Source organism: Cyprinus carpio, chromosome A11 (genome assembly GCF_018340385.1).
Source record: "Cyprinus carpio isolate SPL01 chromosome A11, ASM1834038v1, whole genome shotgun sequence".
Classification (NCBI taxonomy): Eukaryota; Metazoa; Chordata; class Actinopteri; order Cypriniformes; family Cyprinidae; genus Cyprinus; species Cyprinus carpio.
In genome coordinates this window covers 16,749,015-16,767,473 of record NC_056582.1, presented here as the reverse complement: position 1 = coordinate 16,767,473, position 18,459 = coordinate 16,749,015, and the positions used below count along the sequence as shown (strand labels likewise).

Genomic DNA, 18,459 nt, shown 5'->3' with positions numbered 1-18,459 from the left:
GAAACTCTAAAATATCAACCACCTATCACCAAAATGAATTAGCATGAAAAGAAGCTACAAATGTATCTAACATGATGACATCATTTGGATCCTTTCTATAGTATGATGAAAGACAATCTCCTTCCATTTTCTTGAAAGCTCAACCATTAATCTGTTACCAAATATCTTTTTATTTAGGGGCCAAGCACTGAAGGTGCTATGGTACCTATTGTATCTGTTATTTTTCTTATTATTAGTGGCCAAGCACCATAGGTGCATACAGTAGGCACCTATTGTCTCCTTTGGCATTCTTCTTCTTCTCCCGCTCTGGAAGTCTACGGCAGCTCATATTGGCACACAAATAGAGGACAGTCTGATCTATCTATAGTGGTACTACCTATAATCACCATAGCAAGTTTGTCAAAAATTTGATAGTAAGTTGCAAAAAAATGAAAGTCAGAAATGGGATTTTTTTTCTCTCATAGATATGTGTCTATAATTCCAAAACGAAATTAAATATTTTTATCAAAGTTGACACACACATACAGTATGTATGGACAGACTCTGAAGAAACATAAAAATGTGATGGTACTGTGGCTCTTGGTGGCACTGTAATTGAACAAAACATGAAATTGCCATTAACTACAATACAGTGTTCAGATATAAAATGCAATATTTTATGAATGCACTGGTGTACCATTATGAAACTCTGTATTTGTTATTGGCACCATGCCCTGAAGGTTCCCAAAAGATTTTAAGATTATAGTATATATCAAAAGTTATAATCACATTTTTAAACAATGGTTATAGCTTTTGATTGACTCAGCCTATTTTCATGAGACAGGTCTTAATAGATTCCTTGGGTCACACCAAGAACATAGATAACAATATTGCCATAGTTGGCCAAGCTTCCTGTCCGCCATTTAGATTTTCTGTGAAAACCTACTTTTTTGAACTCCTCCTAGACCACTGGTCAGATTTTCACCAAATTCAAATTAGATTATGTTCAGACCATGCTTGCAAATAGTTATAGATTTCATGTCGATAGACAAAACAGGTTTTGTATACAACATAAACGAATTTGATGGCATGATGCGTAAATACCTCTGAGGCTGTATCTGTGCAAAACTTTGTTCTATTGACACCAAACTTTGTATGTGTTGTTGTCACCTTACTCTGACCACACCACAGCAACACCTATTGGGTAACAGTTCTAAATCTTTCAATCATATTACTAGTGACTGTATTTGATTTTTCAGCCATTTTGCCTAAAATCATAAATATGTCCTTAATTGGTCATTGATGCAGGTGGTCTGATGCTCCCAGCATTGCTGGCATGTCATATCTTGCTTTTTTTGTGCTTGTCCCCTTAATTGATGTTTGTAGCTATATTTAGGGGTTCAAGTGCGTAGTGCTGAATTTTTTCTTCCCTAAAACTGATTGTGCAGACCAAACCGTAATGCCTAGAGAGCTGAAACTTGGTCAGATGGTAGTAGTAATTTTCGCTACTCCGATCCAAAGACTCACCCCAATCTGTCTATCAGGGGCGCTACAGCACATAACTCCTAGACTATTTGTCATAGACTCAAGTGTCTTCATTGGAATCCATGGCTCAAAACAAACAAAATGGCTGATTTCCGGTATGCAGTTTTTTCGCCATTTTAAATTTTATCTAAAACCTACTTTTGTGGACTAGTCCTAGGTTTTTCTCCGATCGGAACCAAACCAGAGCAGAACTATTCTCTAAAGAGTGAATATCAATAATTAAAAAATTGTTATGTGTGTTATGATAATCATTATCATACTTTGCTTTTACTTGGTTGGTTACTTGCATAGTTTCACCGCAGTGCCACCTAGTGGTCTGGAGATATGATAGATGGTCATTTTTGTTTTAACTTCTGAACACTTTTGCCTGAAATCACAAGACTTGTCTATTTATATTCATTGCAACATTTTGCCAAATTTTCGGCCATTTTGAATTTTGTAGAAAAATTGTATATTTTATTAATGTATTGACATATCGCTACATAACTCGTTATGTGTCTTTGGGTTGGACCTCAGCGCCACCTTGTGGTAAAAATAAAAATAAAAATTACATTTCAAAAAATGCTAATAGCTTTTGAAGATTTTGGTCTATTGTCATGAGACATGTCTAGATAGATTTCTTGGATCATAATGAGAACATCAATACCAATTATGCCATAATTGGCCAAACTTCCTGTCCACCATTTTGATTTTCTTTTAAAACCTATATTTTCAAACTTCTTCTAGACCTTTGGTTTGATTTTCCCCAAATTTCATCTTCATCTTTGGGTTCTTGCCGACAAAAAGATATCAAAAGCTTTTTGATAGACAAAACTGTTTTCAAATAACGCATCAATGAAATTATTGGCATGTGCCAAGCTGATCCAACTCTGCAGCACTTAATATTGGCATATTGACACCAAACGTTTTACGTGTCACTGTAACCTCACCATAACAATCTGATAACGGTGGCACCTATTGGTAAATGGTGATGAAACATTATTTTATATTAAGTGTGACTATATTTATGTTTTTTAAGAGTTTTTGACTAGTATTACTAGTGATTGGTTTTTTTTATTTATTGTTGCAGTTGATCTGATCTGATGCTCCATGCCATGCTTAGCTTCTTATTTTGCCTCTGTTGTGCTTGGCCCCTTAATTGCTGCTTGCAGTTATTTTTAATAAATCCATAGATCACTGATAAGCTACACAATATCGCATTCATAATCAAAGGCGATTCATTAGCAATTATGAACGCGATATTGTGTAGCTTGCCAGTGATCTATGGCTCTGTGTATTAAATGCCGCTCCATCTGAAAGCACATGATGGAGATTTACTACTAATCACAGAACCGGCTATACTGATGAGATGCACATGATAATGGCATGTGATTTATTGTGCAGCCCTAATACAAAATAATTTTGCTGACCATAACCAATTTTTCAATCCTTGGGTAAAGTGTATGTACTGAATAACTATCCAAACAGAGCCTTGGAGTCTGTGATTAATAATGTGAATTATACTTTGTGTCATGGTAACCACAACAGTATTGTAGTTAATTTCAAAGTCTCCAACCAGTAAACTGCATGGATGAAAAAAGCAAGCATTTGGTTGTAACAGTCTTTTACCTTCGCTGTCCTTGAACTTCTTAATGGCCACAAGCTCTTTTGTCTCCTGCAAAACAGATATGTAAATCAGTTTGAGCTCTTTCTCAAACACAAGCTTTATTAGCAAACTGTTAATGGACTCAAAACAAACAACTGGGAGTTGCACAAAAGGACTGAACCTAGAAGAACTACTTCCCGGCTGTATCAACGGGATATTTTTCATGACAAAGCCGACAATGCTTCTGCTAAATGGAACAATGTGCATGTTTTCAAAGAATAGATAATAATTTTATATTCGGATGTCTAATTATTAGGCGGAAGTATTGCATGCACATATTTAGCCATGTGTTCACCAGCCCTTGCGGTGGAGAAATGTTCACCCACAGTCAGTCACACAGAGTCCCTGTCTTCTGTGGTGTTGGACGAAGCCTCTTTTGACTATATTTGTCATTCAGAGCTCTCAATTTGCACTACAGCACCCTTCACAGGGAAAGCATCAGATCACGCTAGCTGCTAAAACCCATCCATTTATCACAATTCTATACAGTAAACACTCACTCAGGACAAATTCCAGCCAGTGTTATAGACGATTAGTGCCCAGATAAATGGATATTAAACCATTATTCTTCTGGATTCTGTAGCATGTGTATTTCAAAGGCAGTATTGTAACTGTCCGCTGTTAACAAGAGCTTGATATAAAGGGAGATATCTAAACTGGGAGAATTATTTGCCACAGTTAAAGTGTGTGTTATAGGTTGTGCTATACAGTAAACAAATTCAATAAGTGGGGACAGATTCACTTGCACTTTACCATGTTTTTTTTTTTTTTGCACATAAATATTAAATGTACACACACATTACAAGTTTGGGGTCAGTAAGATTTTTTTTTTTAATTAATACTTTTATTTAGCAAGGATATTGATAATGTTTCAAAATATTTCTATTTCAAATAAATGATGTTCTTTTAAACTTTCTATTCACCAAATTTTTTTATAGATATATAAGATATAAGAATTGTAAAGATATATAATATATATATATATAATGCTAAGCAGCACAGCGGTTTTCAACATTGATGATAATAAGAAATGTTTATTGAACACCAAATCCGCATATTAGAATGATTTCTGAAGGATCTTGTGACACTGCAGACTGGAGTAGAGTAATGTAATAATATTTGACAATATTACAGTTTTACTGTTTTTTTGATCAAATAAATGTAGTCTTTGTAAGCATAAGAGACATCTTTCAGAAACTGAAAAACAAAAAAAACTTAAAACCCCAAACTTCGCAAGTACCAAACTATTTCCATCTGATAACATCACTGTACCATGGTACAACCACAGTATGTTTTATATGGCTTATCAAGTCAAAAAGCAACAACAATGCACAGTTTATAGCTCTATTTTTCAGTTTTCAGAAAACCCTCCAACTAAAAGACCTGTTTGTAAACTCTTGGACAAAATCAATAAAATGCCTAAACCCTGAAGATTTCAACACACCGCTGATTCCAGCATTTGAACCAGCTGCAATTAGACTGAAAGAAGATCCCAACTGAAACTCCTACAAAAAGGTTGGATCCAGGCGCTAGCTCTACCTGACGCCTCCGGTGCAGTAGCAAGTGCCTTGAAGGCTTCCTCATACTTCTCCTCCACAGTGGAACTACAAATCATTTTCACTTGAAGCACAGCTTGTCATGAACAGATATGATTCATGATCAGAAATTATTAAGAGGCACAGCATGCATGTGGGGCTGGATAAGGGAGTAGCTTTTCCATATTGAGTTACCCAGACCCCTGCATGGTCTACTTGCAGAACAACCTGGCTGCTTTAATTACAATGCACGGTCAGGCCTACCTAGGCTTTTAGTATAAGACTAGACTAGTCAGACCCAGTGTTGCCAGATTGGATAGATGATTTCCAGGACAAAAACTCACCAAAACCCACCCACTCCAACAAAAATTCCCAAACCTTTAACTGTCAAAATAACGTGATAGAATGTTATTGCCATGTCAATTAAGGTTGATAAGGACCATTTTTAACTCCTTAAAACAAAATAATGATGACAAAATAATAAAATGTTAGCTACATATCCCAGGAAAACGAATCAAATCAGGGCAAATACATTAAAGAGAGTTATCAAATATGACTACAATATGCAAGCAGACACTATTTCAAAATGACAATCAAGAAATTAACCGAAACCATTGAACAAACTTTCAACATTTTTCAATGTCATCTGTCAGAATAAGCCAATTTAAATGCAAAAAGTGCCCAATATAAGTGATGGGAATAAGCTACATAATAAGCAGGTATCTCACACTAATTCATGCACACACCATGACAATGGTCAACTGTGTCTTTCATTGATACATAATGTACGATAAGCTGACAATAATAAATTACCAACAAAAATAATGTGTTTACCTTCGTGTCGCACTTTAACTTCAGACAGAACTAGAGGAAGTATTTTGTGAAGTACATATTGTAGAACATAATATAGAACTTTGCACATTCAAAACTAATCAAGTGCATCAACTTTCAAGGATATTCCAGTCTTCAGATCGTATAGTCCCATGTTCAGTTTCGATTTTGATTAAATTATTCGACTGTGCACTGATTTCATGTCATCTCCCCCCTTTTGAGAGTGGAATCACTTTCCCGCTCTTTACTGTGTAACTTATATTTAGGACACTATGGCATTGTGATCACTTGGATATACAGTGATCACACACAGTGATCGCTTATCACACTAAAAACCTGTCACTCATTAATCAACACATCTGCCAGTTGATCCCTAGTGACTGGCCATGTGAGTTTAGTAACATCATGATGACTGATTGGATGTAGTACATTCACACTTGGGCTTTGTTTGTTAACCAAATAAGTAAGATGTTTGAAAACTGCCAAACTGACCCCAAAGCAGCTCAAATCCTATCCACCCGCCCAAACCAATTTTTAAACGCACAAATCAAATTAAAAACTGCCCCAATCTGGTAACACTGGACAGACCATGGTTATATTGTCCTTTAATTTCAAAATAATTTTTGTTAGCTTAGTACAGTGGCAACATACAGTATTCCAAGGATTCCAAGTGTCTTTTATCATTAGAATCCTTGGCTCAAGACAAACAAAATGGCTATCTCCAATTTAATTTCTGATGAAATCATCTGATTTTAATTTCAAAATATTTCGATCAGGAATTCACACTTGTGACAGGATGCCAAAACATTCTAAGTAGGCACTTTTACGAAAACCCTTGAACGGAATGAGATGTTTAATCTTTCATCAAATTAAAAGAATTGGGAAGTTTGACCACTTGGTGGCGCTATAACAGGAAAAAATTGGAAATTGGTTGTAACTATGTAACCGTTAGTCCAACTAACTTGAAATTTTGGCCCATAGTGTTTTTATGGTTCCATCCTAAGGTTCCATCCATGTCTATGAGGTGTCATCCATGGCTGTTTCTCAATATGCGTTCTTTAGCGATCTTGCGTGCTTGTGTTCTCGCTATACGTCATCATTAACCGTCGAAGTTCAATTCCAATCCTCAAGAACGCAAGTACAGAGGACGCATGGAAGTGCCCGGATTGTTCTTGATATCGAGGATGCATCGAGTGCAGATTGAGAGAATCGAGCCGTTAGAAATCACAGAAGACGCTGCGCGCGGCCGCTGTACGGAAGCCTGCAAGCTTTAAACTCGCTCTCGCAAATGCTTGACGGCTCTTGAAAGTAAACATTTACCGTTTTTTTTTTACTTATTTTTAATAAAGTTATAAGACCCGGAGAAAGTCTGCAGTATTTTTACTGGCATATTAAAAATAAACTTAACATAGTCATAGTTAAACATATAACGCTTTAAAATAAAACGATATACAATTATACGGTATGTAAATGTTATCTATAATAGTTTGAAATGTTTGAATAAGTTAAGACATTTGTTTGTAATGTTATGTTATATTTATGGTTCATTTGCCGCTGCTTCTGCTCTGATTATGCGGTCAGTTAAGCAAGAACGCAGCACATCTCAATACTCATAAGGGTGTGTTCTCGCATCCTTCCGAGTTCGTTCTTCCAAGGAAGCTTGGCAAGACCGGTCTCCACGAGAACACAAGTCCGTTCTTTGCGTTCTTGGAATTGAGAAACAGCCCATGTCTATGCGTATCTCGAAAAACATGGCCGCCATCAGCGAATTAATTTGAGCTCCCATTAGACAAGGTCAGCGGAGGCCCATCGTGACGAAACTCAATGGGGCTGTTTGACTAATGGCCCTAGAGGTCTGTGAGAAATTTGAAAGAAATCTGTGCCATTATCAAGTTTTACGCCTCGTATATCACAAAGTTTTTCCACACGCATGCATAATATTCATATCATATGTTAGATTTGCTCATTCTGAATAACTTTGCCTCTAGAACCACTGCTGTCAATCAAACCATTTGTTAAATATTTGACATTATGTAAAAAAGCTACTTATTTTGAATCCTAGACAGTTCGTCTGATTATCACTGAAATTGATACCAGCCATCTTCAAAAGTTATCAAAAGCTTTTTGATAGACCCAACCATTTTCAAATAATGCACAAATTAACTTAACAATGAGCTCGCCAAAATAGACATGAGGCTATATCTCCTCAAGGCTTTATCGTGTTCAGACCAAACTTGGATTTTGTAAGGACAACCATGTCCTGAGGTTACCTGCACCGTTTCAGCACAGTGTCACCTAATGGTCAGAAGATATGAAAAATGGCAAAAGGCTCTAAAGAACTAAAGCTGTTCCTTAGTAATCATTATAATTTAAATTAAGTCTTTTTTGGTAAAATCTTCTTAAAATGTTTGTAATTACTCAAAGGTCTTAAAACGCTTGAACCCTGGTAATTGCTGCTTGCATATTATATATACTATATTCAACTATAAAGGTTTGCTTTGGCATTGTGTAACAAACTGGGGGGAAAAATCGCAACATCATTTAGGAATCACAGTTCTTTTTTGCTTTTTCACTTACTTGATGAATCTGACAGTCTCTCAGAGTATATATATAGGGGGGTGAATGACTCATAAACAGTGAAGATAGCGGAGGGGTTGGGGAGATCTGAAAGGTGTTTATGGAGAAGCTGAGACTTTCACAGCTTTGAAACTCACCACACACAACATAAGTGTCTTATATTTCTAATAACCATGGAGACCAACCCATAACTGTATTTACAAAAGTGCATATGCACTAAAAATATGCTTTTACCTTCCAGACAGAATCCTGTGATAATACATAGTGACATCACACAATGACATATCTGATATTTGGTGACAGGTAATCTGATCTTTAGCTTGTTGTTTCCGTTTTGGATTACAGCATGTTAATGTATAGGTCAGGTGTACTTGTGAAAGACAGGCTGTTGACTTTGGTTCGTTGATGGGAACATAATGACCAGCAAAGGGGCTGATGGGGGTCCAAAGCACTCAGAGCAGTCAATATATCATTACTGTCACTCACGTGGGGGTTCATGAGAGCCTGTGTGTCTATAAATCTAGCATGGGCAGACAGCAGAATTACAAGTGCCAAGCTTGTTTTAATTACGTTAGCTTCACAGCCATTGTGGCGTTCAGAGGGTGGGAGGTCGGATCATTCGAGAGGGTATTTCTCTCAACATGAGTGCAAAAAGTCAATAGTTTAACTTTACAGAGACCTGTGCATAGACATGTTCTTGCTAAATGCATGGTAATTTTACAGTAACTTATTTAGGAAATAATTACATGCAATTTTACTGACTACTAAACCATAAAATAGAGCAGAACACGTAGTCAGTCAACGTTTGATACTGCTTTTGTTAATAATGATGTTGGCATCCTATCTAACATCCGTATGGTTGGTACAACTACGCAGTTGAAAAACAGCACAGATCTAATTTCATTTTGCCAACAAAGCTGGCGCAACCTTAATTGTCCTTGCTGCTAAGACAGGAAACAAAACATCTCTCATGCCAAGCTGGGTTCTGAGCTGGCAAGGTATCGTGATCTCAAACCTTGTTTGCCTCCAGGAGAAACAGAGTAGATCACAGCTAAACTTGATATCTTTTCCATTCATGGGGTCTCTATTAAAGAGTTGTCTGTATTAAATCCTCTTACTTTTGTCAGTGCTTCTTTAAGGGAACTCTATTAGGGAGAGCTTTTTTGTTTGTTTTTAATGAAGAAAAAGAGTGAAAATTTACAAAAGTGCAAATTTTGAATTTCAATTCACATACTATACATACTATATACTATTTGAAAAAAGCCTCTTATGGTCACCAAGGCTGCGTTTACTTGATCAAAAAAATACAGTAAAATCAGTGAAATATTATTACAATTTAAAATAGCTGTTTTAAAATGTAATTTATGTAAAATTAAATTTATTCCTGTGATTGTATAGCTGATTTTTCAGCAGCCATACTCCACTCTTTAGTGTCACATGATCAAGAAACATTTCTTGTCATTATCAGTGTTGAAAACAGCTGTGCTGTTTCATATTTTTGTGGGAAATAGAGCAACATTTATTTTATTTTAAAAACTTTTCTTACATTATATATGTCTTTATTGTCACATTTAATCAATTTAATAAATGATTAATAAACTTTAATAAATAAAAGCATTAATTAAAACAACTTACTGACTCCAAACTTTTGAACAGTAGTGCATTTTACATACACTAAAAACAAAAATCAGTCGTGTTAAATAACATGTCAAATGAATTCAGACATCAAACCATGTACATAAAGTGTGGAGAATGGATATTAAATTTGAAGTTTGCTAAAAGAAAATAGCATGTAACAGTTTAAATGAATGATTTGTGTTTCTAAAGATTAACTTTTAATGAGTATTGGATGACAGCAAATATTATCTAAATGTAAAATTAAAAGAAATGATGAAGACAAAAAGGTTTTCTTTGATAGCATGCACTGATAAATTGTGCACAATTAAAGCAGGACCATAAATAAGGTCAATTTTGATTTCATAATTTTGACATTTTGAACATGAAATTCATAGGAAAAGAGTCTCTAAGTGTAAAAGTAAATCTCAATGCATTAAAAAATGACATTAACCCAAAAAGATTTTTTTGACCAAACTGATTCAGCTTTTTTCATTCCCACGAACCCTAAACTGTCTGACATTCCTGCAGGGTTGTGTAAGCTCTGGGCAGTAGAGTATGCAGCACGGCATGCTGTCTTCCATAAAATCAATACAATGGAACTAGAATGTCCCACATATTGATTGTGTTCCATTGATTACACAGCCGTTGTTAATACCACAGGCATGTTTACATTAGACACATGGTGGGGCAGCTTAGCCTTGAGAGCCACACAATGGGACACGGACACACACAGGAACATGGAAGTGCTAAATAATATCCTGTAAACTGTTATTAGAATCCATTTTAAGCTTTCATGATGTTTTCAATTTATTACCATGCCTGCCGCTGGATTTAAAGCACCATTCCTGCTCATAAAATTCTGCTTGTGTGAAAGAGACAAACACTTTTCATTTATAACATAGGCTCAGTTGTTGGTTGCAGATTAAGTCTGGCCAGCCAGACACTAAAATTAATCACTGCTCACAATTTAATTTGTGTTGGCAAATCTAGTGCTTTAATATCCTTGGCCTTTTTTAGACTTTAGATCTTCAGAAGACTGGTTTCATTTCATCTTAAATGTATTAAAAGTTCAATAAAAGTTTAGAAGATGCTTACAAACACCAAAAAAAGTAGCACACCTAAAGCTAAAATTACCTACAGAACAAAGCTGGAATGTACACTTTTTTATTGTTTTTGAAAAAAAAAAAAAGTTTCCTGTGCACACCAAGGCTGCATTTTTTTGGAAAAAATAAAATATACAGTAAAAACAGTAATATTGTGAAATATTATTACAATTTCAAATAACTATTTTCTATGTTAAAATATATTAAAATGTAATTTATTCATACTACTGTTACTCCAGTCTTCAGTGCCACATGAACCTTCAGAAATCATTCCAATATACTGATTTAATGCTCAAACAATTCTTATTATTATCAATTTTCAAAACAGTTGTACTCTTAATATTTTTATGGAAACCATGACACTTTTTTCATGAATCTTTGATGAATGGAAAGTTTAAAAGATTATTTGAAATAGAAATTTGTAACATTTGTAACATTATAAATATCTTCTGGTCACTTTGGTGTAACTTAAGGCATCCTTGAAGAATAAAATAACATTTCTGACCTAAAAAAAGTAATTCAGGTTAAAATTACTTTATATTTAAAAAAAAAAAAACAATAATTGAAAAATAAAAAAAGTAATTTAGGTTAAAATTATTATGAATATCAGTACAGATTCTGCCTTGCAAGAACTACAACAACTTCTAATAGCATTTTCGGTCATCCAAGCCATGAACAGTAATAAAATTAAAATAAAATCACAAATCAAAGCAGCATGTTTATAATATAATAACTCTTTATTATCAAGCATCACAGGCAAAATGTTATCTTTCCTAACAAAACAATATCTTTCTGTCTTGGCATTTCTGTCACACACAATCTCATCCACAGTCATCTCAACACAGCCCTCCACAACCAGCGTTCCCACTCAAGGTGACCTATTTAATGCTAATGCACACTCACGTCCCCTCTTCCTCCTCTGCCCTCAATTCGACTGATACGCTACAAAAATAAATATTCTTCTCCAAGGGAACAAGCTTTTAAATTCAGATGATCCCCCTCACTCACAGGACCGCACAGGCCTCACACGTCTACACACGTCTGAAGAGAGCATATAAAACACCCTTATTGAGCTTCACATCAACTGCAAAATCAAACAGTCATTTAACAGATCTTAAAACATGAGATGCTCAAATGCTAATCAGTGTGGGTGTGATTGCACATTGCTGACAAATAAATAAATTGCTGCCTAGCTTCATGCATTTGATATCTTTTCACTCATTTTAATGAAGCAAGCTTGAAAACAAAATGTGGTGACACTAATAGAATATAAATGACCACTGCACTAGACCCAAGGACATTCAGACTCTGACTGACAAAAACTCAAGAATATTAACTGCTTTTTGTTTGTTAAAAAGTGAAAACTACTAAATGATAAGTACACAAGAATATCTCAGCCAAAGACAAGAACATACAGCAGTTCTTGTTGTTCGGTCATGCACAAAGGGCCTTTTATGACCCCTACTCGCTGGGATAACATCACTTGGGTAGACTTGAGAGAAACAATAAAGAAGCCAATGCCAATAGTCAGAAACAAGAGCGTTTTCTGTGAGGAGTGAAGCATTGAGCTTTTTAAAGGTTTGCTTGTAAAGTTTGCATCGCAGAATGCACTTCTAGGGAAGTACATATCGTAACTAAACATGAAATACAATGAATATGTTTTGCTTTACATATATTAACGAGTGCAAACACAAAATATGATTACGAATAAATGAAATATTAAAGCTAAGATGATTATTTATTTGTTCCTATATTCATCTGTACATGTTTTACATCATTGCATATAACCATGTTATGCTAATCTAATAATATTTTGCCTTGTAAAAAACACTACAACAATTTCTGGAGTTAATAACGACCCATCAATCCTGTTCCATGCAGGCTCAAAAGATGCACCTCCTAATACAAAATTCAGGTTTTCCCAGAGCAGACTTCACAGCTTCAAGTTTTCATTTGTGCCTATTAAAATATTAAACAATACATGCAATCTCCATTAAGGGTCTACGTGGATGTGTGACAATGGGTTGTTTGCATGAATGCACAAATGGATTGTTCATATGAGAATGAGGGAATATGGGATGCACACTGTAGCCATATATAGGTTTGTCAAATATGTAAATGAGATGTGCTTTTATGTAAATCAATATTTACATTAATGGTGCTTGTTTCAATATTGTACAGTATATGTGTGTAGGGAAAAGGATTAAAGCATTCTGTTTTTTTTCTATTCAAGCAATATCAAGTATGCAAAAAGCTGAATATCTGCATGGCTCAGTACAACAGCACAAAATTACAAATTTTGGTATTGATTGCCTTTATCCAAGTTCTATAAACAAGAAAATAATATTCAGTCATTTACATTTTAGAGACAACATTGCAAGTTATTTTGTGTATACACTACAACATAAAAGTTTGGCGTTAATAAGATTTATTCATTTATTTATTTATGAAAAGAATCTCTTATGCTCACCAAGGCTGCACATAAAAAATTACTTTGAAACTATTTTCACAGAAATTGCTAGTAAATATACAATAAAATATAAAAATTAAAGGGGTCATATTATGCTCTTTTACAAAGTCTTGATTTTGTTTTGGGGGTTTACTCTAACAGGCTCACATACATTATTTTTCACATATTTTATATTATTAGAACAACTCTCTCCCCAGTCTGGCAAGAACGGCTCGAATAGTTCCTGTATCAAATGAAGGCCCGTTAAAATGTGCTGTGATTGGTTAGCTGGGCCAGTGTGTAAAAACAGTAAAACTGCTAAATATTATTACAATTTTAAATAACTTGTTTTCGATTTTAATAAAATTTAAAATGTATTTCTCTGATGGCAATGCTGAATTTTCAGCAGCCATTAGAAAATTCACCATCACATCCTTCAGAAATCATTCTAATATGCTGATTTGTTGAAAGCTGTGCTATTTAATATTTTTGTGGAAATCAGGATACATTTTTCAAGATTATTTGCTGAATAGAATGTTTAAAAGAACAGTATTTATTTAAAATAAAAATCTTTTGTGACATTTTAAATGTTTTACTGCAAGTAATCATTTTTTACTTAAAAAAAAAAAAACACACTGAAAAATTCCAGTGCCGTTATAAAAAGTACGGCACTCTTTTTGTCTAGTCCAATCAAATGAAATGACCAGAACTAACTCTATTCTATTCTATAATGTTGTATTTGATTCTAAACAAAAATATCCAAAGGCAAGTGGCAGCTCCACACAACACCAAAAGCTAACAAATTTAATCTAGCCTCCTAATGAGGGTGAACAGTCTTATTTTCATAGACTCAAATATACTGTTCTTAATCAGGTATGTAGAGAAATCAAAGTTTAGCACAGTTATCTGGTGAGCGGTGCTATTCTGAATGTCCATAAATAGACTGCAGGCATATTTGCATTGTAGAATAACGATAGGTGAAAGAAAAACAAGACCGAATACAATAAAAAAGAAATAGTCATTCTATGATTTCAGCTGCAATTTTGAATGCAATTAATGAAGGAGGGAAAGCACTGACTGACCAATTACTAAAAGCAAAAGCCTGGTTTTCTGTTCTGGCACAGGCTGCTGCTGCTGAATTTATCAGCCTCATCATCATAATAATGATGCATGGGAACTTGTGGGACAATGTAATTATGCATAGAAATATGATTGGATTATTTCCTTTCCATCATCAATTCTCTTGCATTCCAATCCATGATTATTTAACATAACTTACATCAAAATCAATAAATGTACTGGAGATATGCAACTAGCCTCTGATTTAGTGACAGCTCCACATGCCAACATTTAAAACAAACAAACAAACTTATGAATTTTATTTTTTTCTTTTTGATGTTTTAAATGATTTATATGTGATATATGTGAATATAATGTATATATTGTAGAGTGAATATTTTGCATGGTGTCAGTGATTACTCCGGGGTGTGTGCGTCGAGGTCAGTGAAATCTAAAGTGTAATGAGCCCTAACCATTCTGTTGCCCTGTACTGTCATTCATCATCTAGCCAGGCATCCAGCCACACTGCTGCTGTCTGGCCAGGCGTGAAGACACATCCTGGGTACGCAACCATGACTCAAATTCCATCAGCATCAAGGACACACAGAAAGAGACTAGGAAAATAACCTTAACAGACCAAATTAATATAGAGGTTTTGAATTCTGATTTATATAAATGCTGAAAAAGGCTGGTTATCATGTGCAAATCTGTGCTTACCATTTATTTATTGTGTCATTGGTTCAGTTCAGATGCAAACTATTGTATACTGAACAAACACCTCAATAGGGGTGTCATAGCTAAATGCTGTGGATTGAGCACCTAACACTTAAAATGTGCAGAAATCACTGCATAATGGATGATACAAAAACGCCCTGCACCTCCCAACAGCACAGCAGCAATTTCAATAAAAGCAGTTCCTACTGGTAGAAAATATGCCTATATTTACCTTATTATGAGTTAGTCTAGCGATGTTCAACTGTCTGAAAATGCCTCCCAAACAATGAAGCAAATCTGCCAACTAGGCCACAAGCAATGCATTTGGAGAAGCCCACAATTTTAAAAGAACCAGTTGCTAGGGAACAATGCCATATTACAATTGAAAATATATTTCTAAAGAAATATCTCAACAAATGTACCGTTTAAGGAGTTTAGATGTGTTGTGCAACTCTTCTTGGAAAGTTACAGTCACAAGGACCATAAAGGTTAACTCTGTTAGGCAGTTTTTTCTTACAGGTAAAATGAGAAACTATCCTCCCCTCTACAAATTACATTTACAGAAAGGCGTGTTTTTTTTTTTTTTTTTTTTTGCATAATCAGTATAGGTCTATAAGTGTCCTTTGCTCAGATGGTTATAAACTGGATATTATATTTTAAAAACAGCATCAAAAATTACCTAGTTTGCAGAATATATCTAAATCAAATGGATCAAATACACAGTACAACATATTTACAGAGGAGTTTCTGCAGTTCTATTTAGCATGCTGACCAACAGGTTTCTGCATAAACATGTCTTACCTTGTGTCTGCATTTCAGGACCACCCCATAAGCTCCTTTGGAAAGAAAGAAAAAGCATCATAAGCTCGATTTATACCATTTATGGCTTATGTACACAAGCAACTGTTTTATAATCAAAGATATTGATGCTTTTTTCTCTTTATCAAAGGATTTTAACAAAAGATGCACTCACCCTCTCCTACAATCCCAAGGACCTCAAATTTATTCATCACATTACCGATGTCAGGAATCTTCATGAAGTCAAAAGATGCCGAGGTGGTGCATATCCGGGCTGAGAGGAGCTGAAAGCCAGAGGATGGGACAGAAATCAGTGCTTGAACGGGTCATTGCAGCAAAAATCTGCTCCCAGTTGGTCACAATGCTCTTCTCATTGTGCTCTACACACTGACACGCATTCCTGCAAACTAATACACTATGCACGCACACATGCTTGCTCACCTGAAGAGAAAGAGTACAGAGGTTTTGCAGGGAAGGGGTCAAATAGAGTTATTCATGCATGCTGAATCTTTCTTATATATATTTCACATGCATATGCATCAGATCAGTGGCATATCCAATGTTTACATCTAATGTATATTTCACATGTATATGCATGAAATTATATTATATTAATATATCTCATTGCACTCAGACAGGATATGTGTAGGATTGTCATGATTCAGTTTCTCTGAAGTGATAATAAACAAGGGCCACAGTTCTTCAAGACGGATCATCGTGAATCTTCCAGCAGTTTTTGGAATAGCAAACCAACGCAGCTCTGAATGAGAATTACAGGTGGGTGAACAAGGACAGTGTGAGAATCCTCTCCCAAACCAGAAGTCAGTGATGTAATGTGCTAAAAAACCCAGATGGACATCATCTCAATCACCTCAGATGTGCGACAGGTATCAACTGCGGTTGATATGTGGGCAGTACCCATTGCTTTTACACTTAAATGCATTTTCATATGCGTTTCGCAGGTCATGTCGTGACACCTACAGCTCCTAGTATGTTTGTGCATTGTGCACAAAAGCGGCGCATGTCTGCATCTGATGTGTTGTGCGGTATGCGCGTGCGTAAGTGTGTGCGCGCGCTGGAAATACTCGTAGGTGGATGAAAGTTCTATCGTTATTTTAAGCATCTTATCCACCTGACAGTATCAAGAAATTACTGACAGCCCACACCACTCACACCCACTCTTAAATGAACAGTAAAAACTATGGTGCGGTTAAAAAAAGAAAAAAAAATCACAATGATTTATACAAAGTGCCCACCCAATATAAAGACCATTTACATAACCAATACAGTCTTAAACGCATGACATAATTGATAACAGGTGACTTCGGTCTCTTGGAGTGTGTGGGCAGGAGGTGCGCGTGTTTGTGCGAAACACCAACGATGTACCAGCCACAAACATCTAACATCCTGCGTAAAAACCAAGCGCACTGACAATATTGTACATTTATGGAAAGAGCTCCGACCAGAATACTCACATATGTCCAAGACAACGATGCGCAAACTGTCCTCTCGCGTCGCCGAGTAACGATGTTTTCATTTTCACCTGCAGTGGTAACCCATCATCACAGCTGCAACAGTATCCACCTTCATTCTGAGCCATTGACAACCTAACTAAGCGAAATTACGGATCACAGTATGGCGAAGGCTCGCTTCATGAATATTAAGCAAGTTACGCTGACGTTGGCTGGACTCCTTGCAAGTGCGTCCAGACACGTAAGCTAATTAATATTCATTAGCCAGGCCTTCGCTGTAGTAGGGTCTATAATTTGGCGCTCAGGCGAAGCAGCACCAAGCTGAGTGGCGGACTGCTCACACCAATAGCGTCCGAACCGAACCCCTCTGTGGCCAATCACGATGGAGGAATGATCAGAATGGTCCTGAAGCGAAGGATCGTCTCTGGCTGGGTTCGGTTGAGCAAATATGCATTCCTGCTCGGATGTTACATTTCATACATGCATGTATCCGGATGTGCTCATTTTGGCTACGTGCTGGTATCCAAATTGTGTGTGTGTGTGTGGTGTGTGTGGGCCGTGTGTGGGTGTGTGTGTGTGTGTGTGTGTGTGTGTGTGTGTGAGTGGGTTGAGCTGAAAGATCAATTCAGCAGACAGCTCTGCTGAGAAGAGAAAGAACAAGCCTTTATAAAGAAGAAGCCCTTTATAAATTATGATTGAATGGGCCTATTATTAATTGTTATTATATGCTTTAAACATCTATCTATCTTTACTTGTGCCTTTAGGTTTTTCCTTTTGACGCATGTAATCTCTAGCCTACTTAATGCGGTTGATCTTATATTGTAGCTATAAGATATTAATGAATTAATGAATTAATTTGTTTATTATTTATTTTTAATTATTAAGTTTATTTATTTACTTATTATTGTTGTTGTTGTTGTTGTTGTTATAGAGCAGCTTGCCAGAATATCTTCGCCTAATCAACCTATTTTACATGCAAAAATGCCGACTTTGTTCCCTGGTAAAAATCATTAAGAATTTTGTAGTTTATTTTATTTTATTCATTTATTTATTTTGTTCCAATATTGGACCTCTCGATACAGGCAGGCTTACTGCATTGAGTGATTTGTCACCTTTCGGATTTTTCGGGAAAAGT

At 35.7% G+C, this 18,459-nt stretch overlaps 1 protein-coding gene across 4 annotated transcripts in view; it reads right to left on the bottom strand.

Moving 5' to 3' along the window:
- Positions 1-17,482, bottom strand: part of LOC109096004 (cyclin-dependent kinase-like 5) — a 38,163-nt gene extending 20,681 nt beyond the window's left edge. For 3 of the 4 annotated variants that reach the window (XM_042766539.1, XM_042766541.1, XM_042766540.1), the window contains exons 1-4: positions 17,328-17,482; positions 16,028-16,136; positions 15,856-15,890; positions 3,133-3,178 (exon numbers count right to left, since the gene is read on the bottom strand). In XM_042766539.1, the coding sequence (XP_042622473.1) occupies positions 3,133-3,178; positions 15,856-15,890; positions 16,028-16,091 (145 nt within the window). In that variant the 5' untranslated portion in view covers positions 16,092-16,136; positions 17,328-17,482. Of the gene's footprint in view, positions 1-3,132; positions 3,179-15,855; positions 15,891-16,027; positions 16,137-17,327 lie in introns of those variants that run through there. The other variant, XM_042766543.1, reaches the window with a different exon arrangement.
- Positions 17,483-18,459: the final 977 nt, after the last annotated feature.